We start from the raw sequence: 18,778 nt of genomic DNA on the forward strand, positions 1-18,778 counted from the left end.
GAGTTTGGTGCCAAGAATCTAGCAGCAGTGTTAAGGAAAATTCAATGGCCTCAAGGGTAAATGAATCCTCATATAACATCTACTTATTGCATCACCAACCTCTCATGCTGCTAAATGAACCATATTGACTATCATTTACTCATTAACAATCCGTAACATGAAGATCATAAGTCTCACATTTCAGATATGCCACCTCATCTTTATACCCACTTCTTGCTGCTTCCAAATACCTCCAACTATTCAGCCATGATAGACAAATCACTTTGAGCTACAGAATCACTCAGATTCTAACTTCTTTTTGCAGATCAAAATGAAATAAATTTGAAGGGAGCAAAGCAGACACATCAGGGGTTAGGAATGCCTCCCAGCCTTACAAAGGAGATTTATCTGCACTTTATGTACCTGTAGCATCAGAGGACCCATCATCCAGCATCACCAAGAACATTGCGGGTGGTCATATGTTACGGTCTTCATCCTTTCTGAACTCCCACCTCGCACTCATCCTGATATCTGGCATGGTGCAAGCTGCAGATGAAATAACATGGGCCTGTTGCTGTCCAACCTATGTCACTCCAAACCAATACTTATAATTTTTCTGTTTTCAGATATCCAAGGGTCCCACCCAACCAACCACTGCTGCCTCAAAGATGACAGAAATAGCAGACCTCTGATAAGGAAGCAGCATCATTATTGACTGAAAAAGTCACATCAGTTCAGGCGCTGTCACTCTAGAATTAATGCCACATCAATATTAGTACGTAATGAGTCACCTGGAAGAAGAGGACTGCAGTCAGACTTCAGGGAGAAAGAATAGCTTAGGTGCCAGTTGACAGGAGGGTGCAAATGCAAAGGAGTGCTGAAACAGGGATCTCAGGTGAGGCCTTCAAATGGGACAGCCTACAGGAGAATGCTGACAAGTTGTGAAGTTGTGACATTTAGTGAATTGACAAGCCTGATGCTGTCAAGGAGCATGAATGAGTCTGATTCCAGTGTGGTACATTGGCTTGTGCAGAGCTTGGATCCCATCCAATTAACTACATGACAGCACTTGTGACCCACCTGAAATGCAGCATTTGCTGGCTGCTGATTCAGCTTCCTGCACAGGTGGAAGCTACACAATATCTTAGTGGATGCTCAATCTGATGTTATGAGGTTCATACGTGCTTCTCAAGGCCCGAGTCAGACTGCTACCATCATGGCTACAGATTACTCTAAAGATAAATGCAGGTTCTTGAGGGAGTCCAACAATCTTTGCTCCAACAGATTACTAGAACTTGGAAATTTCTGCTCAAAAAAACCAAAAAAGTGGCACTATTGAGCACAAATCTGCCATCCTCTCTTTGGGAGCATTGATGCTACTACCACTGCCACTCCACCAGTGGCAAAGGTGCTGCTCTCAGCCAGCAATCCCAAACAGGTGCCACCATCCAGAGATAATATGCTCCAAAGCAATTTTTTGGTCCTTTTAGGACCTGACACTTGAGGATATTTTCCAGGGCTGTCTGCAGACTTTCCCTTAAGTCAACAGATTTGCACCAGTCACATTGCAGTCAATAATAATGTATAGAAGACTAAGGCAGGCAACACACGTCAAGATATGCACTAAGGGAATACATAAGAATGAAAAAAAAATCAACTGTTTAAAGTTAATTGTTTGATAAAAATATTTGACAATTTGTTTTGCTTTGCGCACGCGATGGGCCAAAAGGCCTATTTCCTATGCTGTAGACCTCAAAGGCAATGACTCAAGGTTACTCATGGTGGCTTTCATCGCAAGATCCTGGACAAGAGAATACAGTGATGGTGAGTATCATACGAATGGTAAATTAGGGAATGGGGAAGCCATAGTGGTATTGGAATGTTTTCTTAAGTGAGCCTGATAGAGTTTTTACAACAATTGACAGCAGTTACACAGCTCCCAATGGGCAATAATGTTTTACTGAATTCAAATTTAACCAGTCATGATGGGATTCGAACCCATGTTCCCAGAACATTAGCCTGGGTTCTGGATTATTAGTCCAGAGATATTACCACTACTCCACACTCCCCTTGATTGAAAAGACTCTCACTCAATAGGTTTCTAGGCCTAAGCCTTTCAAAATTGACAAGATGTGGAAAAATGTCAGCTATCAATACAGGCCTCGTGAAGGATAAGATTTTCTTGCTAGTTCTTTCCCCTTTGTCCTCACTGAAGGACGTGGCATGTGGGGCAGTATGGTTTCAAAGTTACTTGTAAACCTCCAGTACCACAGTAAAGTTTTTTTTTTCCATTCTTGAGGACAAACAATAAGTTCCAGAAGGTCAATGATCATGCAGTCAAAATAGTTTGAAACTAATTCTGCTTTTAAAAACAACTGAAATATAGTTTCAAACACACAACAAAAAATAGCTATTAGGAGTAGGACTGCTAGCCTAAAATATTCCACAACATTTTAACTGCCTAGGAGAGGTGGTTTTAGTTGCAATCCAAGTTAAAGCCCCCCAAAAAACGCTATTGGGCTGCAAACCTAGCATAATCCTGCCCACTTCTGGTCTAACCCAGGTAGATTTGGAGGTAAAAAAACAAAATAAAAAAACTGTGGATGCTGTAAATCAGGAACAAAAACAGAAGTTGCTGGAAAAGCTCAGTAGGTCTGGCAGCATCTGTGAAGGAAGAAAATCAGAGTTAATGTTTCAGGGTCGGTGACCCTTCCTCAGTTCTGCTGAGTTTTTTCAGCGAATTCTAGATTTGGAGGTAAGCTGGGAACCCCTATGATACTGTCAGGAATAAAATATACTCAGAGAGGTAGCTCACAAAGTGTGAATTTAACATAGCATTCTGACTTTAACATTGTTCCCAAGATGTGTGGAACTCATCAGGGTCAAGAAGGTAGGGGAAGGAGATTGAGCAATTAAACCAACATGCTGAGAAGCCTTTAAGATTGAAATTGGAAAACTTCTGACAAGCCTCAGTAAAGGCTTATGCTTCCAGGATCTTCTCATGAGAGCTTAAATTAACTGCTTTGAGTCATTTCCATCTTTTCTTTTGAAGTACTTTCAACTACCTTAATCTAAATTCCTTGTGGTCAGCCTTGATTGCATCATGAGAGCAATTTATTCAGCAGTAGCATCAACCTCTGACAAGGAGCTAAAGTGGCTGGCAGTTCAGCAGTACCAAGAGCAGTAATATCAACAGCAACTGGCTTCCTCAAAGCCAAATGCACTTCACAGGGGAATGGACAAACAGCTGCAGCTCGAAGGAGTAGAAATAGGCAACTCTGAATATACACAACACCCTCAATATCATAGTTTGTCCGACTATTTCACGTTCCAACCAAGCCTCAATCACCGTTTACCCCCTTGTTTATCAAAGATCAATCAACTTCTGTCTTAAAAATATTCAAAAACTCAACTTCCACCAAAATTTTAGGAAGATTCTTCCAAAGAATCTATATTTTCAAAAATGTTTTGAAGGCTTGAAAATTGCAGCTATGATGAATGACAAGATAGGTTAAGGTTGTTTCCCTTAAAAGGAAGCCGAGGGGTGATTTAGTTGAGGTGTATAAAATATGGAGATATTTTTCAAGGGTGGGTGTTGCTGGATAAGGGGACATGAACTGCCCATCCCCAACTGCCCAGAGGGCAGTTAGTTAAAAGTCAACCACAAGAATCAGTCACATATAGGCCATGAAGGATGATAAAGATTTTCTTCCTTAAAAGAGTATTAACGAAACTTATGATAAATGACACCAGTTATATGGTCACCATTATGCTAGTGTTTTTTTATTACTGAATTGAAATTTCACCACCCGCCATTGTGTGATTTAAACCAATGCTCCAAGAACATTAACATGGGGTTCTAGATTACCAGTCCAGCAACATTACTACTCTGCCACCGTCTCCCTTAAGATAGAGTGGTCTGGGAAGACCTGTTCCTCTAGGTCAGTTATCAGGAAGCACAAATTTAAGCTGATTGGTAGAAAGATTAGAACATAGAACATAGAACAGTACAGCACAGTACAGGCCCTTCAGCCCACGAAGTTGTGACAAACTTTTACCCTAAACCTAAGGTCTATCTAACCTCGACCCCGACTTTATACTATCATCCATATGCCTATCAATAGCCGTTTAAATGCCCTTAATGAGGCCGACTCCACTACCCTCTCCAGCAATGCATTCCACGCCCCTACCACTCTCTGAGTAAAGAGCCTACCTCTGACGTCTCCCCTATATCTACCTCCACTCACTTGAAAACTATGCCCCCTCGTAATAGCTACCTCCACCCTAGGAAAAAGTCTCTGGCTGTCTACTCTTATCTATTCCTCTGATCATTTTGTACACCTCTATCAAGTCACCTCTCATCCTTCGTCGTTCTAAAGAGAAAAGCTCCAGTTCTCTCAACCTTTTCTCGTAAGACCTTCCCTCCATTCCAGGCAACATCCTGGTAATTCTCCTCTGCACCTTTTCCAACGCTTCCACATCTTTGCAGTAATGAGGCGACCAGAACTGGACACAATACTCTAGATGTGGCCGAACCAGGCTTTTGTATAGCTGGAGCATAACTTCATGGCTCTTGAACTCAATCCCTCTATTAACGAAAGCTAACACACCATACGCCTACTCAACAACTCTATCCACCTGGCTGGCAGCTTTCAGGGAACTGTGGACACGAACTCCAAGATTCCCCTACTCCTCCACACTGACAAGATCTTTCCATTAACCCTGTATTCTGCTATCAAGTTTGTCCTTCCAAAATGAACCACCTCACACTTTTCAGGGTTAAACTCCATCTGCCACTTCTCAGCCCAGCTCTGCATCCTATCAATGTCTCTTTGTAACCTAGAACAGCCCTCTGCACTATCCACAACTCGACCCACCTTCATACGGTCCGCGAACTTACTAATCCATCCTTCCACTCCTACATCCAAATCATTTACAAAAATCACAAATAGAAGAGGACCCAGAACAGATCCTTGTGGTACACCACTTGTAACTGAGCACCATGTTGAATATTTTCCGTCCATTACCACCCTTTGTCTAAGGGTCATCCAATTCTGAATCCAATCTGCCACATTTCCCCCTATCCCATACCTCCTTACTTTCTGCATGAACCTACCATGCGGAACCTTATCAAACGTCTTACATAAATCCATATATACCACATCCACTGCTCTACCTTCATCCACGTGTTTGGTCACCTCTTCATAGAATTCAATAAGGTTTGTGAGGCATGATCTACCCCTCACAAATCCATGCTGATTATCATGAATCAAACTGTGCCTATCCAAGTGATCATAATTCCTATCTCTCAGAGCCCTTTCCAATAATTTGCCCACCACTGACATAAGACTAACTGGCCTGTAATTTCCGGGGTTATCCCTATTCCCTTTTTTGAATAAGGGAATGACATTTGCCATTCTCCAATCTTCTGGCACTATACCCGTGGACAGTGAGGACGAAAAGATCATCGCCAAAGGCCCTGCGATCTCTTCCCTCACTTCCCATAGAATGCTTAGGTAAGTCCCATCAGGCCCAGGGGACTTATCTATCTTCAAGTTCTTCAAAATTCCTAATACCTCTTCCTTACTAACATCGACCTCCTCTAGCCTACCAGCCTGTTTCACACTGTCCTACTCTACAACTTGGTCCCACTCAGTTGTGAATACCGATGAAAAGTATTCATTACGGACCTCTCCTATCTCTTTTAGGCTCCGTGCACAAATTCCCTTTTACAATCCTTGATCGGCCCTACCCTTTCTCTGGTCATTCTCTTATTCCTGACGTACATGTAAAAAGCCTTGGAGTTTTCCTTGATCCTATCTGCCAAGGCTTTTTTATGCCCCCTTATAGCTCTCCTAAGCCATTTCTTCAGCTCCTTCCTGGCTAACTTGTATTCCTCTAGAGCTTTTACCCGATCCTGGTTTCGTAAATCTTATACAAGCATTCTTCTTCCTCTTAACTGGTCATTTGACCTCTCGAGAACCAAGGCTCCTTCACTCGACCACATCTTCCCTGCTTGCTAGGGACAAACATATCGATCACACGCAGTATGCATTCCTTAAACAATCTCCACATTTCTATCGAGCTCTTCCCTGACATCTGTTCCCATTTTATGTTACCCAGTTCTTGCCTAACAGAGGGGACATGAGGAAAAATATCTTTACCCAGAAAGCAACTGATGTCTGGAATTTGCTGCCCAATTTGGTGGTTGAGATAGAACTTCTCAACTAATTTAAAAGGAATCTGGACCTCCACCTGAAATAAAGCGCTGCAACTTGAAAGGTTACAGATCATGTGCTAGAAAGTGGGTTTAGAATGGGTAGCTACTTTATTCAGCCTGGAAGCCAAGGATTGCCCTCTGAAGACATGATTGATAACTCCTGCGTGGAACCCTATCAGCAAATGAGGGGCAGGATATAACAGGAGCCAAATGACCACAAAGGTGATCACAGAACCAGTCACTGGACTACACACTTGAGGTAACTTGACAGATTTGGAGGCATAATTGACTATGCCATTCCAAGGGTGTCCAGAACGGTTCTAAGTTTACTGTGCTCATCACTGAATAAAGGAGTGGAGCTACACGAACAGGCAAGTGCAGAATGATCTTCACCGGAGGAGGAGAAAAAGACAAGACAATGTTGATGACTGCCATCAGAAACCCTGTCTCTTCCTTCAACAGTCAACAATCCAATGACACATTCACACCATTTCCTACTTTTAAAAGCTGGTCATACCATTCACCTGAAGACCATTCTCCATGGCAAATGAGTAATGCAACAAAGTAGGAGTTCAAGTGAAGTGTTTTGTTCATTGATATAAACATAACCATAAAAACATTGTATGCACACCCAAGCAAATCCCCTAATACAACTGATAAATCTTTCTCATCCACTATCTATTGCTTTTTTGTGGTGCAACTTCAGCTGCTTCAGTGGAGCCATCAGCAGGTTTGGTCATTCCCCTTCTTTCATAAATGGGATGCTCTTGATGGAATTCCTCTGGGTTTTACAGCACAGGATGCAACCCCCCACACCGCTCCAGACCAATCCATCTGCATCTATACAGGAACAAATCTAGACATCAGGCTGCAGGCAAAATGTGTGGTTCTGTTGTCAGGGTGGTGTGGGGTGGGTAGTGTTGGTTGGGAGTGGCAGTACTTTTAGACAGGTTCCCACTGTCATGTGATCTAAATTTTCCTTGTTATAATCTGTGTGTACCACCCTTTTCAGAGACCGGGGGGGGGAGAGAGAGAGAGTGCATGCAGTTGGCTGCACGTCACTGAGATTCAGATCAACCAAAGCAATGCTTTACACCATCCTATATCAAGTAGTTAGCAGAGTTTGGGCCAGAATGCATTTGGTGGCCTTCACGTCAGCTTCTCCATCTCAACGCTTTCAACAGAGGTGAACGTTGGTGCGCTCGTACTTGAGATGGACTCCAATAGTCATTTTCCAAGGACATACTCTCTCAAAGTGGTGACAGAAGTGCACACATTTCCTTTTTCACGATGACTCCTGAGACTCAACATCAATGTCCAGCTGTGTGGAGTTGGTTCTGCATCTTACAATGGGGCCTTTCAAATAATGTCTTTATCTACAGTACCTGCTCTTGCTATTTGAGATTAATGCCTTATTACCATAGTTATGTGCTCATCCTGCTCGGAGAACTCCTTTGCATGCTCCCTAATCAGGACTTCCATTCCTTTTAAAGGTCATGTGGGAAATCAAAGAAGTGAGTTATAGTTGAAATAAGGAATGGGTACAAACTGGACACTGAGATATCATGATATGCACACTTAGTGCTAACATCAATTCAACATGAGTGACTGTAAAGTGTCAAGTGACAAGGTAAAATCCAATTCTGTCACTGGGTATGTGAGTCACTCTTATTTTTCCATTGCTGATGCCTCATTTATGTGCCAACTTGTTGATCTCCAAGGTGTCCTCCTCCAATGCTGTTAGATTTGCTATGCAGGTCCAGCTTCAGTTCTCTGCCTCTCCCTGGAATTATGCACTATCACTCCCTGCAGCAAGATAAATCAGAGAATTTTAAATATGAGAAGTAGAATGTGTTGGGGATGGAGGATGCTTGCAGGATGGGAACAGCATGACAGTGAATGTGGTTAACTGTTCAGCTGGAGATATAAGCAGGAGTCGGGAGGGAAAGGAACACATGAAACTGCAATGTTTGTTAGTCAAAGGAGTGTCGTGCAAGAGAATGCAAGGGAGGTGAAATGGATGTCACCTGAAAGTGGTATACACATTGAAACATAGAAAACAGGAGCAGGAGTAGGCCATTCAGCCGTTCAAGCCTGTTCGCCATTCAATACGATCATGGCTGATCATCCAACTCAGTATTCTGTTCCTGTTTGCTCCCCATATGCTTTGATCCCTTCAGCCTTAAGAAACTCTTCTTCTTGAAAACATTCAATGATTTGGCCTCAACCTCTTTCTGTAGCAGAGAATTCCAAAGGTTACCTTTCTCTGGGTGAAGAGATTTCTCCTCATTTCGGTCCTGAATGGCTTACTCCGGTCATCGGAAACAACTATACCCTGTCTAGTCCTGTACAAATTTTATAGATTGCTATGAGAACCCCCTCATTCTCCTAAACTCCAGTGAATACTGTCCTAACCAATCCAGATTCTCTTCCTACATCAGTCCTGCCATCCCAGTAATCAGTCTGGTGAACTTTGTTGCACTCCCTCCATTGCCAAAACATCTTCCTCAGGTAGAGATCAAAACTGCACCCAGTACTTCAGGTGTGGATTCACCAAGATCCTGTACAATTGCAGCAAGACATTCCTCTCTAGAATCTCACTATAAAGACCTACATACCATTTGCTTTATTTACTATCTGCTGCAACTGAATGCTTAGTTTCAGCAACTGGTGTACAAGGACACCCCGATCTCTTTGTACCTCCCCATTTCCCAACCTATCACCATCCAGATAACAACGTCTTCCTGTTTTTGTTACCAGATTGGATCACCTCACATTTACCCACATTTGAATTCCATATTCTAGCACTTGGCCTATAGCCTTGCAGATTACAGGGATTTAAGTGCAAATCCTGATTCCTTTCAAATGTGTTGAGGGTTTCCACTTCATCCACTAAATTGAGAAGTGAATTCCAGACACCACCACTCTCTGACTATCCCTGATTAATTCATACTTTTCCAAGTAACAGTTAATCCCATGTCTCAGTAGTGACTGTTGTAGACTATCAAAAAGACTAAAATAATTTGGCCTATCCCTCACACCCATTTTGAATAGCAGTGTAACCTTTAGAGAATTCCAATCATCTGGTATTTTGCCTACATCTATCTAGTGAGGACCAGAAAATGATCCTCACAGCATCTGCTATTTCCTCCCTGGATTCCTTTGACAGCACAGGATACAATTCATCTGGGCCTGATTTATCCACCTTCAAGGTTAGTCCCTAGAGTATTTCAAGACTCAAAAAGTAATAACAGACTTGAAACATTAGCTCTGTTTCTCTTCACTTCATTCTGTGTCTACAGTGGCTGGGTAGGACCTATTTCCGTTAGTAGAGCAATCAATAGCTAAGGCCATAAATGTAGAAGAAATTGATAGAAAGATTAGAGGGAAGGTGAAAATTTTTTCTCACTGAGGATGCTAGGGTCGAAAACCTACTGATACATAAGGTTGGGAAAGGTAGCAACACCTAATATATTGAAAAATAAACTTGGATGTGCAATTTAACATTGTATGCATGTTTTTGTAATGTACATTGCTAATTCAGAGAAACGTAGAGGTTGCTTACAATCATCTTGACTTCCTCCAGTCCCTGAAAACCATAAAAGAATAGTGTTTTTAATTCTATTTAAAATTTGAAATGATAGCAAACCCTTAATCATGTACCTCAGCACACAAGTTGTTTTATAGCCTCATAAATAGGCATTACTGTTGCTAAGAAGCTGGGATAAAACTGCTAGTCATGCTGATCTCAGCTTTTCAATCCAACTTAAAGTAAGTTATGTACTTATTGGAAATGAGCTTAGTTGGTTCTACAATATTATTTTAAACGATGGTAGTTAGAGAGCTATGTACCTGAATTAAGTAATGCCACATCAGCATGAGTAGCTTCAAGCATGGCATTGGTAACGAGATTCCCTAGACTGCTCTCTGATTTTCTTACTGTAGTAAAACGTCCATCCAGTTCTACCTCTATCTGACATAGCACTTCTCCTAATAGGTGCTGAATAGGTAAAGAAAACATGCAACAAATTAAGATTTCTTATTTGTTTTGTAAATTTCAGTTCATATTAATATATGCATATAAATTCTAACAATTGTAAATTAACCAAAAATCATTTTAAAAATGTTCATAATGGAAATCATAGACAAAATTAAACCATCATCCTTAAATTAATCAGACCTTTCTAATAGTGAAGGTAGTAGCAATGGCAAAAAGCTCCACAAACTAACTAGCAATTTACACCTTAAAGACAGGTTTAACAAGAGCTTTGGGATCTAAATTATGCATAACCAGATATGATATCAAATACTGTAACACTAAGTGATGTTTTAGATTTCACAAAAAAATTCCTTCACTCAGAAATAGCCTAATTAGGTATGCCTTGTTTCACATTCACACGACATTCTCTACGTACTGTATGGAGATCCTACTGGTTCCAGAGAGAGGACCTCAGAGTTTGGGCTGACACAATAGAGCTAAGATCACCCTCAGTGACAAGCATTAATATTCATTAAAGTTATTGCAAGAACATTTTAATAGTTGTCCTGGCATACCTCATTAGCTACCCAAAATAATTCCTACCAATTAAATGAAAATGGAGCATTATACTTAATTATTTTGTCTACTGTATTTTGAAAATGACTGTAGTACATACACATGCATCTATCTGATGCAAAACATTTTACAAAAGCTATTCTCCTGTGAACACAACATAACAATATCTCTGGAGACAATAAGGAATGCAGACGCTGGAAGCTACAGTCTATTGGTGAGAGACTGGAAAAGCACAGCAGTTCAGACAGCATTCGAAGAGCAGGTAAGTCAACATTTCAAGCCAAAACCCTTCGTCAGGACTGGGGAGGGAGAGGGGATCCCAGAAATAAATGGGGAGGGTTGTGGGGCTGGGGTAAAGGTAGGAGAGAAGGTGATAGGTGGATGCAGGTAGGGGGTTACTGTGATTGGTTCATGGAAAGCGTGGAGCAGATAGGCGAGTAGGAAGATGGACAAGTTAGGTCAGGTCAGAAGGGGAAGGGTTGGGAGTGGAGGGATTTTGAAACTGATGTCAATGTTAAGGCCATTCGGCTGTAAGCTTTCAAAGTGAAATACCAGGTGTTGTTCCTCCAGTTTACAGTTGGCCTCACTCTGACAGTGGAGAAGGTCAAGGATGGACATGTCATCAGGGGAGTGAGGGGGAATTAAAATGGATGGCAACTGGAAGATCGGGTTAGTTGGTGCATGTAAAGCACAAATGCTCGCAAACCGGTCCCCAATTCTGCATTTGGTCTCCCCGATATGGAGGAGACCACATCAGGAGCAACAGATGCAATAGATTATTTGGATGAAGTGCATGTGAGTCTCTGCCAGATTTGGAAGGATTGTTTAGGGCCTTGGACGGAGGTGAGAGGGGAGGTGTGAGGGCAGGTGTTGCACCTCTTGCTGATGCAGGGAAAGGTACTCAGTGTGGAGGAGGAATTGGTGGGGAGTGTAGAACTGACAAGGAAGTTACGGAATGAACGGTCCCTGCAGAAAGCGGACAGGGATGGGGAGGGAAATAATTTTTTGGTTGTGGGGACTGATTGTAGGTGGCGGAAATATCAGAAGATGATGCGTTGGATCTGGAGGTTGGTGGAGTAGCAACAATATTCCTATAGAGAGCAGGAAGTCCAAGAGTATGCCGACTCTGTTTTGAATTATTTTACCACTGCTAGGATTGCACCAGGGGCTTGATAATTGCCTTCAGCATCTTTGGGCTAGGCAGCAGATATAACAAGGTATACAGCTGGATGAACACAGAAATCTTTCTGAAGGAGGGTCTAGGCCCGAAACGTCAGCCTTCCTGCTCCTGTGATGCTGCTTGACCTGCTGTGTTCATCCAGCTCTACACCTTGTTATCTCAGATTCTCCAGCATCTGCAGTTCCTACTATCTCTGAAACAATTTTAACCCCACTGCGAAGCCTCTTCTAAGGATGCCTACCCTGAAGAAGTTACCCTCCTCCCCATTTCTGAAGAAGGGTCTAGGCCCGAAACGTCAGCCTTCCTGCTCCTCTGATGCTGCTTGGCCTGCTGTGTTCATCCAGCTCTACACCTTGTTATCTCAGATTCTCCAGCATCTGCAGTTCCTACTATCTCTCTCAGACTCTTTCATTGTCAGGTTCAGAATAATGGTTATTTAGGCAAACTATATACCATTATCATCAGGAGGGTTTTCACATTATCATCAGCATGTTCAGAAATGCAAGAAGGAGTATGGGAGTGGGGGCAAGCATTTTTTTAAAATCATATTATTCAAACAATGAGTTCAACAGTTGCCCTGGGCTGCTTTCCGCATACCAGGTTTGAAACAGCAGAAACACCAAAAAGTGGGATTCCAATTAACATAAATGAGCATTTACATGGTCAGGTGTCTCTATGAACAGCACATCCATGAAGTTCTGGCCGTTCCCAAACCCACACCTGCAACAATCAGAAATGGAGACGGTCTCCATCACAGCAAAAAAAAAACAAACTGGACCTACAGACATAAAAGAAGAATGGAAATGTCATGCTTTGCGTTACATCAATCCTCCATACTTATTTTATTAAAGCCATGTTTGGAGAAGAGTGACTAATATTAAAGGTTGCTTCTTTCCTGTACTATCAACGCATGCATTGTCACAGGGAAGTCAATAAAAGAATCACTGACCAAGCAAAGTGACCCTTAAATGAGCCTTTCCTACCAGCAAAATTCCAGATTGGAAATCGGCAGATTTTAGGGGCCTAAAAGGTAAACCGGAGCAGGTTGATTAGAAACACATTTTGGTAGATAAAATTAAATGAAAAATGGGATAATTTCAAAAAGAGTGATGAATAGGATACAAGCTAGGTATGTGGCATAAATGTGGGGTATCCAAAGCTACAGTACCCTGGATAATGGAGGATATTAATGAGAAAATAAAGAACAAAATGGTGGCATATGATGTATACTGGAACAATAATAACTATAGAAATCAGGAAGAATTTCTCAAATGCAGGAAAGAAGAAAGGTTAACAGAAAATAATGAGGAAAGGGTGGCAGGCTGCACTAAAACAAATAGTAAAATGTTCTTCAAATATATGAATGGTAAACAATCAGTGAAGGAGGGAGTGGGGCCGTAAAGAACAAGCAGAGTAAGCTGCTCATTGAAGCAAGGGTATGGCAGAGGTACTTTGCTTCTGTCTTTACCAAATTAGAAAATGGTGACAATGGTCCAGTTGAAAATGTGGGTACGAAGCAACTGAGCAGTATAGTGATAGATAAATAAGAGGTGCTAAAAAGGCTGGTAGCACTCCACATAGAAGTCACCGGACCTGGATGGGATGCATTCTCAATTGCTGAGAGAGGTAAAGAAGCAAACTGCAGGGCTGTTGGCAGAAATTTTCCAGGTATCTCTGAACAAAGGATCAGTCCAGAGGACTGGAGGATTGCAAATGTGACACCGTTGTTTAAGAAAGTGGCAAAGGATAACCCAGGAAACTACAGATCTGTCAGCTTGATGTTAATATTGGCAAAACTGATGGAGGCCATAATACAGGATAAAATAAACATACACTTGTGACTAAAATAAATGAATACTTGAGAATCAACATGGCTTGGTCAAGGGTAGGCTATGTCTGACAAATTTATTTGAATTCTTTGATGTGGTGACACAGGCAGTGGGAGAGGGTAGTTTCTCTTTCCCTCACTGGTGGGACATGGACATCGCTGACTGGCCAGCATTTTTATTGCCCATTCCTAGTTGCCCATAAGGAAGTGGTTATCAGCTACCAGGTGCTGTAGGCTGACCCACAATGCCTTTAAGAAGGGAATTCCGGGATTCTGATCCAGCGAAAGTGAAGAATAGCAATATATTTCCAAGTAAGGGTGGTGAGTAGCTCAGAGGGGAACTTGCAGGTGGTGGTGTTCCCATGTATATGCTGCCCTTGTACTTCTCAATGGAAGTGATAGTGGATTTGGAAGATACTGTCTAAGGATCATTTGTGGATTTCTGCTGGGCATCTTGTAGATAGTACACTGCTGCTAGTGTGCGTCAGTGGTGGAGAAATTGGATGTTTGTGGATGTGGTGCCAATCAAGCAAGCTGCATCGTCCTGGATGGTGTCAAGTTTCTTATATTGTTGGATTGCCACACATCCAGGCATGCGGGGAGTATTCCACCACATTCTTTACTTGTGCCTTGTAGATGATGGACAGGCTTGGGGGAGTCAGGTATTAAGTTACTCACCGTAGTATTCCCAGCCTCTGAACTGCTGTTATAGCCAGTGTTTGTGTGACGAGTGCATTTGATTTTCTGATGAATGGTAATCCCAAGGATATTGATAGTGGGGGATTCAGTGATGGAAACACCATTAAATATCAAGAGGTGGTGATTAGATTGTCTCTTATTGGAGTTGGTTATTACCTGACATTTGTATGGCGTAAATGTTATTGCCACTTGTCAGATTTGTTTCATTTGAACATGGACTGCTTCAGTACCTGAGGAATCGCAAATGGTGCTGAACACTCTGCAATCATCAGCAAACATCCCTACTTCTGACCTTATTATGTAGGGAAGTCACTGATGAAGCTGAAGATGGTTTGGCTTAGGACACTACCCTGAGGAACTCCTGCAGAGGTGTCCTGGAGCTGAAATGACTGACCTTTGACAACTACGACCATCTTCCGATGTGCCAGGTATGACTTGAACCAGCAGACAGTTTGCCCCTGATACCCATTGATTCCAGATTTGCTAGGCTTCCTTGATGCCACAGTCAAATGCAGCTTTGACTTCAAACACTGTCACTCTCACCTCACCTCTGAAATTCAGCTCTTTTGTCCATGTTTGAACCAAGGCCATAATGAGTGCTATGGACATTGTATATTTACACTTTCAGAAAGCATTTGACACAGTTCCACGTGGCAAATCAGAAATGTTTAAGATTCATGGGTTCTTGACAGCTTGGATGCCAAGTTGGCTAAAAGATGGTAAACAGAGGGTAGGTATAAATGGGCATTTCTCAGACTGGACACAAGTTGAAAATGGAATTCCCCAGGAACCAATGTTGAGACTCTTGCTTTTTCTCATTTATATAAATGATTTGGAGGTGATTGTTGAAGGCAAATCTTTAAATTTGCAGATGATACTTAGCACAGGAAAATAGTGACTCGTGAGGATGACGCTGAGTGACTTCAAAAGGGACACTGACAAGTTGGCCAAACGGGCAGACACCTGGCAGATGAATTTCAATGCAGAGAAATGTGGCATCATGTTTCTTCTACGAAAATACATGGACAGACAATTCAGACTCAATGGTACAACCTTGCGGGGAGTTCAAGAGCAGGGCGACCAAGTGCATAATTCTAGTAAGGTGGCCAGGCAAGATGAAACAGTTGTTAAGAAGGTTTATAGTTTTTATAAATAGAGGCATAGAGTGTAAATGCAAAGAAGTAATGCTACACCTCTACAAATCATTCATCGGGCCATATTTGGAGTACTGTGTTCAGTTCTGGGCATCTTATTTAAGGAAAGATGTGAAAGCAATTTCACATTGCAAAGGAGATATATTAGAATGATACCAGGAGCAAGGGATTTTAGATACAAGGAAAGATTACAGAAATTTGGCTTATTCTTCTTGAAACAGAGAAGATTAAAAAGTAACCTTACTGAAGTGTTCAAAATTCTGAACAATTTTGTCAGGGTAAAGGAGGATATTCTGTTTCCTCTCGTTAGTATGTCAGTAACTGAGTCAATTTCAAGATTGTCAGCAAGAGAGCTAAGAGTAAGATTGTTAGGATTTGAAATGCCTGGGAGAATGGTGGAGATGGATTCCATTGGAGGTTTCAAAAAGAAGAGAGCTGTATGTAGATTTAAAAGTGATTAATTTCAGAGGGCTACACAGATAGGGCTGAAGAATGGGACTAGCTGGGTACCTTTCAGCAGCCAGTACAAACATGATGGGTCGAACAGACTTCTTCTGAACTGTAATGTCTATGATTCTATAAACAAAACTGTGTGGTTTCTACGGCAAAATTAAAAAGGAAAACTAAGTTCCTGATTTTGATTTTAAAAAGAAAAAAATGGAAAAAGAAATCTATTGCGTGGTCTAAGAACCAACACCCTCGCTCTCAGCACACTCACTTTGTCTACCTGAATCTTATTAATTTTCCAAGCCAAGACAAACATAGATAAGAAACGTTGTCCATAAGATCCTGAAGCTACAAAATAAATGAGGTTAAAAAGCAAATTCACAAACCCAGTGTCTTGCTGAAAAATAAATCCAATCTAGCACTATGAAAGGCGCCAAGAAGTATTGTCCTGCCTCTGAACCTGTCATTTCAGATTTTTGCGGGAACAGGGTTAGCACAGCACCAGCTTAATGTGTGCAATTCGCACAGCTAACTATTTAAATGATCAATTATGTCCTTTGAAAGTCTATTTGATAATCCTGCTGTTTGAAACCTGGAGTGCGAAGAGCAATGTATATTTCTTAGTCTGTATATGATCTCTAGGTGGCCGTTGTTTTAATGAAGTTATTTTGGATAGCCAGGGTACCTTTGGAGGGCAGAGTGGTGGGGGCATTTTCTCTTCATGGGGCTAGTTGCCCTTTCAGATTATTAAAAGTATACATGAATTTGCCCAAAGAGTGCATAAACCCATTGGAACTGTTTTCATAAGAGACTAGCTCACGAGATGTCAACATATTGATTTTTTTTTTTTGCCAGTTAGAGTTTTGTTTTTAGAAAATGATGGCATTATTTTATGTCAGCATGATGGAGTGGCTGAGTTAGCACAATGGTGGAAGGAAAAGTTGGCTTTGGACCGTAAAGGGACTGGGTAGTGGGAATGCAAGTACAGGTAAGCATAGTATCTAAGAAGGTCTAGGGTGAAGATAGAGGCAAATAGGGTGCATTAAGGGGTATGCAAGAACATGGGGAGTCATTGACAGGCATAGAAGACATCAACTCCATGGTCCATGTGGGTTAGGTAGAGGGGCATAGGGTGGATATAGTGTTTGAGGTGGCATGGGGTGGGTGGAGGAGTGGTGTGAGTGGTGAGGGATGGAGGGATATTTTGGGTTTTGCTAATTCTTATGAAGCTGCAGTACAGTGCCAGTGTACAGGGGTGGGCCTTGCGCCCAGCCATACCCACAGCTTGCAGTCTCCACCCCACCTCCATTCTCAACACTAGGGTGAAGGATGGGATGCAGTGGAGTTTGCCCCAGTTTTATGGATCATTCTCAGTACATTCTCAGAAGCAAATGTATCACCCTAACAAAATTTAACACCAATGTGCACTTTATACAAGTTTTTTAATGCGCTTATGTAAATCTGCAGAAATCTTTGAAGAATCAATGCTCCTAACACTGACTCCAAGAGTACATGCCACCCATTTCTAAACTTTCCACAATACAAGCAAACCAGAATTAACCTTTTGTTTCCCATCAAACAAATTCCTATCCTTCAAATATTTCTGTAATACTTTTTTAATGCTTTCATTGGATAATGCCAAATTTTGAAAAATCAAAGGGGAAATTTTTTGAAGAAATAGTTTTCAATTTTGCCTAATAAGATATCTCTTTTACTTTGTAGCTTAGCATGTAAAGTGTTTTGTGCAAGAGTATTTTCTATCATTAATTAACATTGATCCATTATCTGAACACTAAAGACAGTTGTAACATATGTATGTCAGCACAACGACAAACTACGTTCCAGCAAGCTCCTTCAATATTCTCATAAATAGATGGAAGTGGATCATATGATAATTACAATGGCTAACATACCTCCAGATTAAAAGTAAACTCTTGGACAATGTTGTTCACAAAGGTGTCTTCCTCCAACTCTTTTGTAATTTCTATCTTCTGAGTGGTACATTGGTAATTATTCTCACCAGTTCTTGTAATATCAACTTTACTTAGGCTTCGAAAATCTGATCCACTTTTGATAATGAGAGTGCCATTAACTTCTTTGGTGCCGTAGTCATGATCATGGCCTCCTAAAATCAGGTTCAATCCATCAGCATTCCTTGCAAGTCTTATATCATTACTCCATTTCATGTGTGTCAAAGCAATTAGAAGTTCTGCACCTTTGGCTCGAAGTTCTTGAGAAAGTTGGTCAGCAACAATGACGTAATCGATAAAGTTCACACTTGACTTGTCAATTGTAGCCAAAGTATCAATCCATTCTTCCTCCACTAAGCCCATTAAGCCAACTTTTACACCATTCCATTCTATTATCTTGCTTTGTATGCCATGCCCTAGTGGCTCAGAAGTAAATAAATCATAGACATTGCTGAGCAACCAAGGGAAATTCATCTCTGATATAACGTCCTCCAGCAGGTCAACTCCAAAGTCAAATTCATGATTTCCTGTAAGCAGAATATACTGATGGTTGCTAGTATTGTCAGATACTCAGATTTATCAAAATAGCATTAGATTCAATAACGAAGAGAGGGTGACTTATAAAATCTTGCACATAGTTCCTCTCATTATTCATAAAACGTAAGGCAAATAAAAAAGTAATTGACAATAGTTATTACTCTGAAGAAAATTTATAGAGGTTAACTTCAAAAAACAAACAGTCAGGA

At 41.4% G+C, this 18,778-nt stretch overlaps 1 protein-coding gene across 4 annotated transcripts in view; it reads right to left on the reverse strand.

Annotated features, from left to right (window-relative positions):
• Nucleotides 1–18,778, reverse strand: part of LOC109915379 (trifunctional nucleotide phosphoesterase protein YfkN-like) — a 57,260-nt gene that overhangs the window by 22,143 nt on the left and 16,339 nt on the right. For 2 of the 4 annotated variants that reach the window (XM_048602461.1, XM_048602482.1), the window contains exons 3-5: nt 17,976–18,559; nt 10,052–10,199; nt 9,765–9,788 (exon numbers count right to left, since the gene is read on the reverse strand). In XM_048602461.1, the coding sequence (XP_048458418.1) occupies nt 9,765–9,788; nt 10,052–10,199; nt 17,976–18,559 (756 nt within the window). The remainder of the gene's footprint in view (nt 1–9,764; nt 9,789–10,051; nt 10,200–17,975; nt 18,560–18,778) is intronic. The other 2 variants (XM_048602476.1, XM_048602468.1) reach the window with 2 other exon arrangements.

Source organism: Rhincodon typus, chromosome 1, assembly GCF_021869965.1.
Source record: "Rhincodon typus isolate 14 chromosome 1, sRhiTyp1.1, whole genome shotgun sequence".
NCBI lineage: Eukaryota > Metazoa > Chordata > Chondrichthyes > Orectolobiformes > Rhincodontidae > Rhincodon > Rhincodon typus.